The 13,819-nt window shown below is 37.2% G+C and overlaps 1 protein-coding gene across 1 annotated transcript in view; it reads right to left on the reverse strand.

Annotated features, from left to right (window-relative positions):
• The window catches only part of BDH2 (3-hydroxybutyrate dehydrogenase 2), a 41,445-nt gene that overhangs the window by 14,830 nt on the left and 12,796 nt on the right, over positions 1-13,819 (reverse strand). Inside the window, exon 6 of the mRNA XM_053703504.1 lies at positions 9,400-9,460. Within this exon, the coding sequence (XP_053559479.1) occupies positions 9,400-9,460 (61 nt within the window). The remainder of the gene's footprint in view (positions 1-9,399; positions 9,461-13,819) is intronic.

Consider the following 13,819-nt stretch of genomic DNA (forward strand, 5'->3'; position numbering starts at 1 on the left):
TAAGGAGGCCAGCTGAGTGAACAGTTTGTCAAGTACCAGTCCGCACTGCACATTGGAATCTGTCACGCATCCAGCCAGGCAGCCTGCTTCTGTGTCCCCATTAATCACTGCTGCCAGCACTGAGCTAAACTGTGTTTATGACCTCGGCTCTCTCTCAATCATTTTCCTCCCTGTTCTTCTGCTCACAGCCCTGCGGTAAAAACATCAGAAAGGACTGTACAGAAGAACAGAGAGGAAATGCCTGAGACTGCAGTGAGCGTGCCGCTATCAAGTGTCTGAGAATGCGCTGACAGGTAGTGCGTAACACACCCCTCCCCTGATGGAGCTAGTCGCATGATGACGATCACTAGTTAAAAGGGCCTCCAGCCTTGGCATACCTTACTTTCCCGGCCGTTCCCCATCTCTCTAGAGTTGCACTGCCGCCGGCCTCATATTCTTGTCACTAGTGACTACTCAGTCTCACTTCCGTTGCCGCCTGGCCTGGGAGATCACATGCGCATGTGCGTGACTCCCGGGCTCAATCCTTGATGTGCGGCAGATAGGGGAAGCAGGCTGGCAAGTTAGCAGCGTTAGTGCAGTCAGTGTGGTCACTTTGGTGTGGACAAGTGCCGCCCCCCAAAATCCGCCGCAATAGGCACCGGCCTTGTTGGCCTCTCCGTTAATACGCCCCTGTGCTGAACAGCATGAGATACATGTGCCAGCTCAGCTGCTGTAACAAGGTCCTGATCTCTGCTGTGTGCAGTTGGAAAGAATTTTGTTATAAGGCTGGACTTTTTCTTACTTTGTATTGCAGAGATATGTTTCTTAGCCAGTGCATGCTGCTTCACAGCATCAACACCATCATATTTTACACTGAAAACACTTTCACAAACTATACAGCGAACACTGTTCTCATCTGATGCTCGTGCTATCCATAATTTAAAATCTGGTTCTGCTAGCCAATCGTCATTGAACGTGCAGTTTCTCAGTCTCCCTTTCTTCCTAGGAGGAGTAGATGGATTTCTCTCTATCTGCTTCTTACTGAGATGTGGTACTGGTACTCATAATTGGACTGATATGACTGCTACTCCTATTAATCACAGAAGGAGAAACATATACATTCATTTGTTAATTTTTGGAAGTCTTTTGATTCACAAACTAAAAACTTTAGGCTCACATAAACATTAGTAGTTTAAATAAATACACAAAAAAATGTAATTTCACTGTTTAATTCTCCTAACGTCAGTTTACCTAGCACTATGTGACACTCACATTTTCAGCTTCAGACAGTGCCTGATAAGAAAGTTGGTTGTAGTCTCTCTCTGACTGTAGAGCACCCCAACTCCTCTGCAACAACATATGATTTGATCTGAACAAGATGATCAGATATATAGGGTTAAGATTGTTCATGTGAAGAGTTTGTGTGTATACCTACAGTATGTACACCAATACGGTCTGTTAAGTCATGTTATGCCAATCATGAAAGAAAACAGGGTTTCATATCACTTTAATGACAGGAAATAAAGTGACTGAGGCTGGGAAAAAACTGAGGTGACTTGAGTGAGGGAATATGGAGCAAGGAGATGAGACTGAGTGAGCACTGAGAGGAACATGTGTCTGGGTGATAAGATGAGCAAGTCTGAGGAGACGATATGAGACTGAGGGAAAATACGGAGTAGAACTTTGAAGACTGGACTAAGTAAAGATGGGACTGAGAAGCCCAGAGCTACTAACACTATTAAGCCTCCATGTATTGCAAAACACTAGTTGAAATGCTTCTTGAATGAAGGGGAATGACAGGGAACACAAGATTGCCCTAATAAATATAGCTCTGATTTAATAAAACTCAAGACACACAGCTAAGGTTACATATTCCCCCAAAGAGACAGCCTGGAAAGTTTGTTTCAGATTGCACCAGTAGCTAGTTTTCAGAGTCCCCCTCCTTCTTTCTGGTCTATTTAACTTAAAGGGACACTCAATCAAAATAAACTTTCATGATTCAGATAAAGTATGCAATTTTAAACAACTTTCCATTTCACTTCCATTAACAAAATGTGCACAGTATTTTATTTATTTACACTTTTTTACTCACCAGCTCCTACTGAGCATGTGCAAGAATTCACAGAATATTTTTATGTGTATTTGTGATTGGCTGATGGCTGTCACATGATACAGGAGGAATGGAAATAGACATCACTTTGAAATTTGTCAGAAAAATATCTACCGCTCATTTGAAGTTCAGACTAAGTGCTACTGCATTGTCTTTTTATTATGCATCTGTTGATTATGCAAATCTACTGTATTTACGAGTCCTTTAAGTACCATTTATATATCCTGGCTTTTACTTTAGGAGCTGTGAGACCTCAGAGACTACAAATACTCCACATCCAAAATAACACGAATCATATTATCCTATTTGGTTTTACACTCAGTTACCTTGCTAATAACATTTGTAAGTTAAACTCAGCAAGGTATCCTTGGTGGTAAAACTGAAAAGTAATATTAATACATGGACAGTTTTAAATGCTTATAAAACATTTTTATGCAGATGTTTTACAACTTGGTTCTTATTGCTGATGTATATTACATATAGAACACCTCTTTAAATATCAACATTTCTTTCAGCACATTACACTTTATATGATTTTTTATACCTTGTTTGAAATTTTTACATTACACTTTCAATATGATTGTTAAAGTGCTTTTTTTATTGAGCAGTATACTGTAACTCAGTGACGGCCAACTTCCTAATACATAGGGACGCAGATTAGTATTTAGAAGCGTTAAGGGTATAAATTTATGTTTATTAAACACAAACACAAACAATATTTTATAAAAATGTCAAGTAGCTCCAGAGAGGTCTTTGAGTTGTGGCAACTGTCTATACCCACCCATCAGATGCCCCAAGCACACTCACTGAGGACATAAAATCTTTGGCACAAATTATTTCTGCTTTTTTCCCCGGGGTTGCATACAGGAATTACTTCCCTTAGTAAGATACACAGCTGTCAAGGGTAAATGTACCTTTAGGAAAAAAAAGAAGAATTTATAAAAAAAGAATATCTTGGCGCTGAAAGATCTCCATGTAAATGTATTTTTAAATTAGTACCTAAACAAGCAGTGCTGCTCAGACACCCCACATTTTAACTGTGCTACTTGGATGTTTAAATATACACTTTAACTTTCTATAGTATATCTTGCTATAGTTAGAATAGAATGGGGATACATTTTAATGAATAAGCTTATTTTTAAAATAAATATCAACTGAAAGAAATTCATCTAGGGTTGCCTGGTGTTTCTGTAAGCAAACAGCATTAATAGTAAAATGTTTGGTCTGCTTATATTCAGGATCCACTTGGTATGAAGCTGGTGTAGACATAGAAAATGTCTACTAATTGTACACCAGACCTATGTAGGGCAAAATGCATAAAAAGCATGAACTCAAAGCCCTCTGTGTTAGTAAAATAATATGCCAACCTCCTGTAAATTGACTTTGAGAAAAGGCAATATGACAATATCATTTGTCCTATTCTTGAAAGCATTCTGTATTTATGTATAATAATGTGCTGTAGCAAAAATCCAGATGCAAACCATTTAAATTAAGCATTCAAGTTGCCTTATTTCCAAATAAATGTGTATTTGTAAAAAGAAATTCATTATATAACATTAGTGATTTTCTGTATACAGACTACCACTAGATGGTAGTATTGCATGAGAAAAAAATAAAATTACAAAGAAAATGTCTGCAAAGCTAGAATAATGTGGAATCAAAGTTCCCTGCAACTTTCTCCTATTAAATCATCAATTGATACGCTTGTGAGCTAAATAAGAAATGTAAGGTCTCTGAGTTTTATAGCTTTCAATAGTTAAGTGCCACCGACTTCATCACAGTCACCAACGTTAAGCTCCCTGCAATTTTGCAGCAGCAGAATCCACTTAGATTTTGTGTTTACTGATATAGGACATTTGTCGCTAAGAAGAAGAAAAAAAATCAGATTTCAAAGAAATGATCCCATATGCACAGGCACCACGCCACCACCAATCCATCCATCCATTCTGCAAGCAGTCTGCACAACACAGCATACTAACTTACTTAAAGGGACAGTCAACACCAGAATTTTTGTTGTTTAAAAAGATAGATAATCCCTTTATTACCCATTCCCCAGTTTTGCAAAACCAACACTGTTATATTAATACACTTTTTACTTCTGTGACTAACTTGTATCTAAGCATCTTCTGACCGCCCCTAATCCCATGACTTTTAGTTATTTTGCATATAGTTGCATTTTAGCCAATTAGTGCAGTGTCTGCCACTAGCCACGGGCGTGATCACAATGCTATCTATATGGCCTACATGAGCTTGCTCTCCCCTGCTGTGAAAAGTAAATAAAATAGAGGTGGCCTTCAAGGGCTTAGAAATTATCATATGTGCCTCCCTAGGTTTGCTTTCAACTAGAATACCAAGAGAACAAAGCAAAATTGTTGATAACAGTAAATTGGAAAGTTGTTTAAAATTACATGCCCTATTTGAAAAATGAAAGGTTTTTTTTGGACTTGACTGTCCCTTTAAGCTGAACAGAGATAGTGATTTTCGTCAACAGTACTGATAATAGTAAACAAACCGTCAGTAAGTTAACCTGTCCACTCTCCAGACAGTTCAGAGTATCCTCCTTACCAGCGCAAGTTTTCTTGTTGTATGAAGTAGAAGCAGCGCACAGCCGGTCAGCATCAGCCACGACCACAGTCCGTCACGTGACGTCACGCACACTCGCAGAGACAGAGCTGGGCAGCCAGGCATGGATTGGATTTGGAAATTGGAATTATTGGACAGTAGTGTAAGTGTACACACAGCCTCAGGGCAGCAGATGATCTCGACGCTGATAAAATGACGTCACTGGTGCTAGCGAAGTTAAAATAAAAAAATAAAAAACGGCTTTTGCATTGAGAGTATTATACTCATTCCGGCACCGGCTCCGAATCTCTGATTACCGGCTGTGCCAGTAAAATACAGTCTGGGTGGCAACCCTATTTGTATACAGCAGAGAACTTTCAACTTTGTGTTTAGTATAATGCTAATTTAAGTTCAGTATAATGTTAATTTAAGTTCTAGGTGTATGTACAGGGGTCAAGTCCTACAAAAAAAGTGTGGGAACGCTCTCAGACTTCCACCCCCCTCACAATTAATATTGTTTATACACACTCACTGTATTTATATGTATATAATCTATACACGTTGGTTAATGAAAACAAAATAAAACCAGTGAAGGGTGAATGGTTGCCTTTGGGACTGAGACGGCTCTCCTCTGTCACAGTCTCCCCCATTTAAGGTGGAATAGTCCTATTTCTGCTAAGGGAAGCTAAATAACCCCAGAGCAAGCCACACAGAAATGTAAGCACCATTTGTTCCACACAGTGCTGGGTGATCACACAGGTTTGCATTTAGTGTATTGAAGGAAGTGTTACTGCCCATTACTAGATCTCACTATCCCTCTAACCAGACTGTGCTCCAGCTCCTCCCACCAGCAGCAGCAGTGTTTACTGAAGTGTTTCTGTTCTCTGTCCAGGGGGAACTTAGTTCCACCTCCAAAAATAGTGCAGGAACTCAGTTCCCATGCTTTCCCGCTGGACTTGACCCCTGTGTATGTATCATGGTCTGCTGAATGGCATGTGTTTCTATGATCTCAGTCAGATGTGTTGCCTCTTTACTGTCAAAGGCTAATTTTTCTGTACATTTTTCTGAGTTTTGGGTCTACAAATTTCTTTTGGATGTATGTTTGTGACTAAGGACTTAGTGAAATATTGTAGTATATTACATTGTACTTGCTATATTGATACTTTTTCATATAACCAAAATACCATCTTTCAAGCCATTTTATGAGGCAAAGAAATATGTCACATATATTTCTTTGCCGCCATGTGAACAAGGCTTCTGATTGGCGCCGAATTGTTATGGAATAACGGCATGCTTTTTATGCATTAAAGGTGTTTGATTTATACCCAGAGTGCCTATGTTATTTGAGAATCCACAGGGATTTACACCGGATCCGGATTTTCAGAAAGTATTGGCTCAGGGTTGGCTACAAGGGGGGGTATTGGGGGGCAATGCCCACCCAAATGGAATGCTGTGCCCCTTCAAAAAATATTGATATGCTCATATGCTTTAAAAATAAAAAATAAAATAATGAATTGTTATGTAATGCTGCATGCTAGGGGCGGAGTTAGCTGCCAAACTGTGAGGTCGCATCACGCATCTGCAAGGAACTCCGTGTCTTAACCTCTTATTTGAAATTGGAAGTTAGAGACTTTTTGGACTTGTCTTTAGCCCTATTAATTTTACATAACTATTGTGAGTTACTCATTTTCTTAAACAATAGACCATGATAAGAATATGATTGCATCATATAAATATAAGTCTATAAATGGCTACCGGCTTCTATTGATGCCTCAAAAGTGCACTGTGATCTTAGGCTGGGCCACAGCTCAGTCCTATCCATTTCCCTTTCAAGTGTCTGAATTTCATGCAGTGTTGCAATTCATTCCTCCAGAACTCCAATACGAGTTTCTAAAGAGACAATATGCTCACATTTGCCTCAGACATATAATCCCTGAAGCAGTGGCGGATCCAGGGGGGGGGGGCAACGGGGCAATTGCCCCCCCCCCCCCCCCGAGAGTCACATACCCTGATCACCCTCTATTTCCCATACACTCACCTCAATGCGCGAAGATCAGACAGCTGCAGTGTGCAGTCAGTCTCCCCTCCCCGTCATCTCTCCCCGCACCCTCCCTTTACACCTCCCTGCCCACCGGACCTCATCCCTCCCCCCGCCTGCCTGCCGGTGTAACGGAGGTAAGGGGAGGGTGAAGAAGCACATCCAGGAGGCGAGGACTTAAAAGGAAAACAAGGCGGAAGGACCCAGAAAGGTGCGTCAATGGCTATTATTATTTTAATTGCAGCCAAATGGGGTATTCTCCTTGTTATTTATTAATGTCCCCCTTACTAGTGCCCCTGTTAACCTATTCATCACGTACGCCTAAATAAATGCAACGTATATTTAAGCATCTTTGAATACACAACACATAACAGGCCTTGCTTGGAATGAAGGTGTCACATATTATGCTGTATTAAAATAGAAATGCATAATGCATTGCATACCCATATAGCCACATAGGAGGTGGTCGTGTATTTACTGGCAAATTTGCAGTGGAATAGTTTGTGGCAGGCCGTTGCTGTAGAAGACAATTATAATATGATTGTTAAATCAATATTATTATATAGCTGTTGTATATTATATGTTGTTTTTATTCATTATATACATGCATTGGAATCACAGCTTTGCACTATTTGATTAGGTGTATGCTAGGCAGGGCTTGTCAAATTTGTTTAAAATATAGAAGCCTAGGCCAAAAATAATTCTGTAGCCATATAGTGTACAAACACATACACTTTTACACACTACAAATTTACACACACACATATATATATATATATATATATATATATATATATTGCTGCCAGTAATATATACATAGCATTAATTAACACCCTATTTTCCAATGACACACATTATGACTACCAGTTATGTAGAAAATGTATGTTACCCCTTGCTCAGTAACACACAGAAAAGTATATAAACCCTTGGTTTTAATTAACCCTTTTATTGCCAGTACCAAACCGATAAATATTTAACCCCATTATGGAGCCAGTAACACAGAGCATTAACCTCTTGATTGCTATTAACACGCAGAAACATAATTAACACTTTGCTTGTCAGTAAGACAGAGATAGTTGATTAACTCCTTGCACGCCAGTAACAAACTATTAATTAACCCTTTATCACATGTCACATAAATTAACCAGTTGGTTTTTCTAGAAACACACATAAAATGAATTTACCCCATGGTTAACAGTGATACACACAAAAGACAAATGTGACTGTTTTTAAATAAGGTTAGAGCTGTACGATAGGTTAAATAAAATAGTCTGTTCTATAAGCACTCATTTTCTGTCCGCCACCACAAAAAAATCTGGAAGTGCCCCTCCCGAGACCAGGCTCTGGATCCGCCACTGCCCTGAAGTGGCTGCTCCAGTGATGCAAACATGTGGCAAGCTGTACACTGAATGAGATTCTCACACATACTTACTAAAAGGTTTAACTTAAAAATATAAAATAAATATATTTCCCCCTTGTTTGCCTAACTACCTTGTTTAGCTAACTGCTTACTTAAACAGTATACATCTTTAGACATGTATATGTATGTATATCAATGTTAAAGCCTTTTGCAGCCTTTTTTTTTCTAACACCTGAGACCTCATATCTTTGAGCCCTTATAACTTTTGTGTGCAATATGTTTTTTATTAGATAGTGTTACTATGAGTGCGACTATACTCTGTAATGTATTTTTGATATGTTTTGTGACACTTTTATGTTTTGCAAAACAGTTAACCAGAGCTCTGAAGTTGCGGTTATCAATCTAGCGTAAATCGCAATTGCACTCAAGCCTTTATCAACCCCTTATCACTCAGGCGCAAACATTTGCGCTCCACTCGTAATCTAGCCCATTATGTTTATCACAATTTCCTTATATAAACTTTTCTTTTAATACAAATAGAACAGTGCCTTTTTAGAATATTGGCAACCATGTATAGCACTGAATGATTATTATAATTTTAAGCTCTTTGGGGAAGGAACCCAATTCCCACTATGCTTTTCATGTTCAAATGCACCAAGTGTTATGTACATGGAAGTTCTAATTAAATAAAAATTAAAAAAATAATTTAGCCACCAATCAGCAAGCACTACCCAGGTTCTGAACAAAAAATGAGCTGGCTCCTAAGCTTACATTCCTGTTTTTCAAATAAAGATACCAAGAGGACAAAGACAAATTGAGAATAGGAGTAAATTAGAAAGTTGCTTAACATTGCTTGCTCTATCTGCGTCATTAAAGAAACAATGTGGGTTTCATATCCCTTTAAGATATAGTTGTGGATAAGATGAGAAATTAAAAAGATTTATGTAATCATGTAGATATAATAATATATTAACAGTGGCAACCTTTCACTTCTTGTCTTAAAGATAATTCAGCATTTCATAAATTTGGGCTTGACAAATCCAGGGAACCTCAGAGCTATGGCTCCTAAATTGTTTCTGTTGGATCCTAACTTTTTTTATTATTCTACATTATTATTATTATACTTTATTTATAAAGCGCCAACTAACTCTGCAGACCTGTCCATTGGTACAAAAGATAAAAGGGCAATGATGATACAATATTTTTAAGAGACAGGACAAACAAATACAGGCGGAATTGAGGGCCCTATTCCCATGGGAAGGTCTACTTATATCTACATGTCAAATCCTTCAAAAATATAGCTCCAATGTTTCATATAACTGTGTTAAGCCCTGTATATAAATGTTTTACCTTTGATGCTAGATGCCACAGAAGACATGTTGATGATGTTCCCAGATTTTTGTGCCAACATCTGCAAAACATAGAAGATGCATATATTACTATTGTAAAGCAACTACCCCGCATCCCAAATATGTTTTATCATGTAGGAAAACATCATGCACGATCTGTTAGAAAGAAAGAAAAAGGAGTTTGAGATCAAGCTTTTCCCGTGAATTTATTCAGAATGTAGTTAGAGAAAGGCTTGTGCAAAGCAACATTGATTTTCTTCTATAGTATGAAGTATTACAATTGAGTCTAAGGTTGACATATAGCAATGTCTTTATTTTAAATAACAGGTCCTGCTTCTGATAATTCTGATAAAGCTTTTAGATGAGTCTGTAAAAGACACTGTGGCTAGGAAGGAGATGCTACAGTAGAGTCTAATTAGGTAGTGGACCGTATGGAATTGCTTTTAGACCTATATCCTGTCCTTGATGATTTGGCATCCTCATATTAAAACGTTTTGTCCGGTATTCACCATTTTGGCTAGATATTATCAGGATCAGTATTCTTATGCTTTTGTTTTTATTTCACAGGAGGAAATGCATCTGGATCCTTCTTGTGGGTACTTTTAGCTGCAAACCTAGAGCTTTTGTTGTGTTAAAGGTACATGAAACCCAAACATTTTATTTCATGATTCAGATAGAGAATATGATTTTAAACAACTTTCCAGTTTGCTTCTATTTTTTAATTTGCTTCATTCTCTTGTTATTATTTGCTAAAAGGTTTATCTATGAAAGCTCAGGAGCAGCAGGGAATCTAGGTTCTAGCTGCTGATTGGTCGCTGCATATATATACCGATTGTCATTGGCTCACCCATGTGTTTAGTTAGAAACCAGTAGTGCATTGCTGCTGCTTCAACAAATGATACCAAGAGAATAAAACACATTAAATAATATAAGTAAATTAGAAAGTTGTTTATAATTGTATTCTCTATCTGAATCATGAAAGAAACATTTTGGGTTTCATGTCCCTTTAAATGGGTATTGAATCATGTCTCTTCTTATATCTTCTTGGACATTCATTTCGTAGAAAAGTCCTTTCTTGACCAGGAATAATTATTATTATTTAATTTAATATTGAATTTCATAAAAATTTTCACTAAAAAAAACAAACATTGGAAAATGTGAAAAAAATATTCTACCTCTGTGGACAAAGGGGAAATTAAATATAAAACATATATGTTCTACTTTATGATAATCTAAAATGTATTCTTCGAATAACCACAAAACAGTATTCTATTTGGTAGAAAAACATTTAAAATGAATATACAATATGCTTGATATACCAAATAAATCAGTTCTTCTATCCTTTTAAATACAAGAACAATTGATCTCCCAAGCATTCAAATGTTTGTATATCTTTCAGTGAAACATACTGGGTCTGCTTTGATCTAAAGCAAATTCTAAATCATTACAAATAGATAAGCTGATTACTATAGAAGCAAAAACAGTATTCTTTTTATTTATTATGTGCAACAGATCATGAATCTCCTCATGCCTTACAAGATATATGGTAAAATGAAAGGAGATTTTGTTAAATTTACTAGAGAAAAACGTAGAAAGTATTAGTAGATGCTAAGATTGTTAAGTGGGTAGATTTGCTGGCTTAAGGATAGAAGGCAGAGAGTTTCAATTAATGGAGTAAATTTAAATGAGGGTTCAGTTACTAGTGGTGTTCCCCAACGGTCAGTTTTTGGGCCTGTTTAGTTTAACATGTTCATTAGTGATATTGGAAGTGAGCTCCAGGAGAAGCTTGTTTGCTGATGATACAAAAGTTGTAATATAGTTGATGTTCCAGGAGGAGTGGATCAAATGAGCAGTGAGATATATACAGTGGCGGCTCGTGGGTTATTCAAATGGGGGTTCACGGACCAGTTATGTAAAATAGATTTTATATATGTATATAGATATGTATATTACACACACTGTATATTGAAATATATATATATATATATATATATATATATACACACAGGAGAAATAAGAAAGGCACTCTCCGTATTCTGTAGTGAAATAACTTTACTCAGGTGAACGTTTTCGGGGTCACCCCCTTCCTCAGACCTATATATTACAAAATGTATCACACCAAAAATTTATTAAATACCTATGTGGTAAAATATCAGTCTAGTTTTTTTTTCACAATTCCCACACAATATATATATATATATATATATATATATATATATATATAAATATATATATATATATATATATATATATATATATATATATATATATATATATATATTACCCTCACACACAATCATAATCATATTATAGTGCTTGCTATATTACTTGCAGCCAGCAGGTGGCAGTGGTGCATAACATTTAAGAATTACAGCAGTGAAAATTTCTAAGATGGAAAACGTTTTTACTACATTTGCTATGTATATTCTTTACTGATGCATAACGATTTTATTTTTATTTTACATCTGTAGTCCTAGACTACAGATGTAAAATAAAAAAAAATTGTTTTTTATCAGTAAAGAATATACATAACACAAATGTAGTAAAAACATTTTCCATCTTAGAAATCTTCACTGCTGTAATTCTCCCTGATCGGCTACACTGCTCTACTTGCTGGCTGCTGCTGTTGCAGTCTACACTCTATCTTTATGCTGTAATAAGATCTGGAGTGAATTTTTGCCTAAGTAGATATGATGATAAAGTAGGATAGAGACATACCTTGATTAGCAGTGCCAGTGTTTGTTCCACACGCACGCAAGTCTGCAGCCCCTCCTCCCCCCAAATCGCTCTCTCATTGGCTAAGTAATGGCTATGCATTATGGGACTTGTAGTTAGTTCCTAACCTTGGGAGCTCCCCCTGCCTACCTTTTTTGGCAGAATAAATATAATTTTTCCAATAGGGGGGCTATTGGAGAAATTATATTTATTCAGCCAAAAAACTGCATTTTCTTTCTTTTTTCTTTTTTTTCCCAGGAGGCTCACGTGCGTTTGTGATCATATGGAGGAGCCTCCACTGGATATATATATATATATATATATATTTGCGGGTGAAAGTGTTGATGGATCATTCAAGTTTATGTGTCTTTAATGTGCTATATCCACTGGCATTAATGTCCTAACTGTGAGAAAGACGATATTTGAATTTGGACATGGATCCAATCAGATTGCACTATAGAGGTCACGTGACCAGTTCCGGAGTGACTTGAGGAAACACCAAGCTTGAATCAGGAAGGACTGGCAGGTAATGCCAGCTGTGAGAACAGTTGGAGGACTTTCGGAGCCTGAAGGTGAAGTGTGTTTGTGGCTCGAGTGGAGCAAAGCAATAAAGGAACAAACTGCGAAATTTGGAAATATTGTACTAACAGAATTTTGAACAAGTTATTATCATCATCATCATCATCATCATCATCAGGTATTTGTAGAGCGCCAACAGATTCTGCATCGCTATAAACATAAGCGGTATACAAGATAACATTTATAGGGATCAAATGGGTAGAGGGCCCTGCCGAGAGTTGCACTGCTCTGATTCTAAGGGGTTCAAGGGGAAAGCAATAGAGTTAGGAAAGGTTAGTGTAGGTTGTATGCATCCCTGAATAGTAGAGTCTTTAGGGAGCATTTGAAGCTGTTAAAACAGGATGGGGGCCAGTCTGGAGAAGTCCTGTAAACGAGAATGTGAGGAAGTAACAAGAGAGGAGGAGAATAGGAGATCGTGAGCAGACCGAAGAGGACAGGAGTGAGAGTATCTGGAGACAAGGTCTGAAATGTAGGGGGGAGCAGTGCATTGGAGGGCTTTGTATGTCAGAGTGAGGATTTTGTGTTTAATCCTGGAGTCAAGAGGAACCCAGTGAAAGGATTGGCAGAGAGGTGCAGCAGATGAAGAGCGCCTGGCAGAGGCATTCATTATGGATTGTAAAGGAGCTAGGCGGCAGCTACAGTGTATTGTTTATACAGGGAACATTGGATTATAAATCAATGCTTTAAAGGTGGTATTAGTTCAATACGGAGGAAATTACAAATATTTGACTAAAGACTGCTCTGAGATTTGGGAATTTCTCATATAACTTATTGTTTGTAGCCATTTTTATATTTAATTTACCTTTATTACCAGGTTTTATCTGCAATAAGCTATATGTATGCTAATTTAGACTATTTAAAGGAAGATTTTTTCTTATTTTAAGAAGGTGTATTTTATACATATTGTATTTGTGTTTAAGCATTTATTTGCACCATCCTGTTTGTATTGTAACTTGTAATTCTGCTGTGTGTTCCAGAACACTTTGGGCTCGATTTATCAAGCCTTCTCCTCCACTACAACTGTAAAGTTTATTAAAATGAAAACAATATGAGGGATCAATAGCAAAAAAGAAAAAAACAATATCTACACATTATACTAAAGTATCTAAAAATGATTAGACATGAAA

The sequence above is a fragment of the Bombina bombina genome, chromosome 2 (genome assembly GCF_027579735.1).
Source record: "Bombina bombina isolate aBomBom1 chromosome 2, aBomBom1.pri, whole genome shotgun sequence".
Lineage (NCBI taxonomy): Eukaryota > Metazoa > Chordata > Amphibia > Anura > Bombinatoridae > Bombina > Bombina bombina.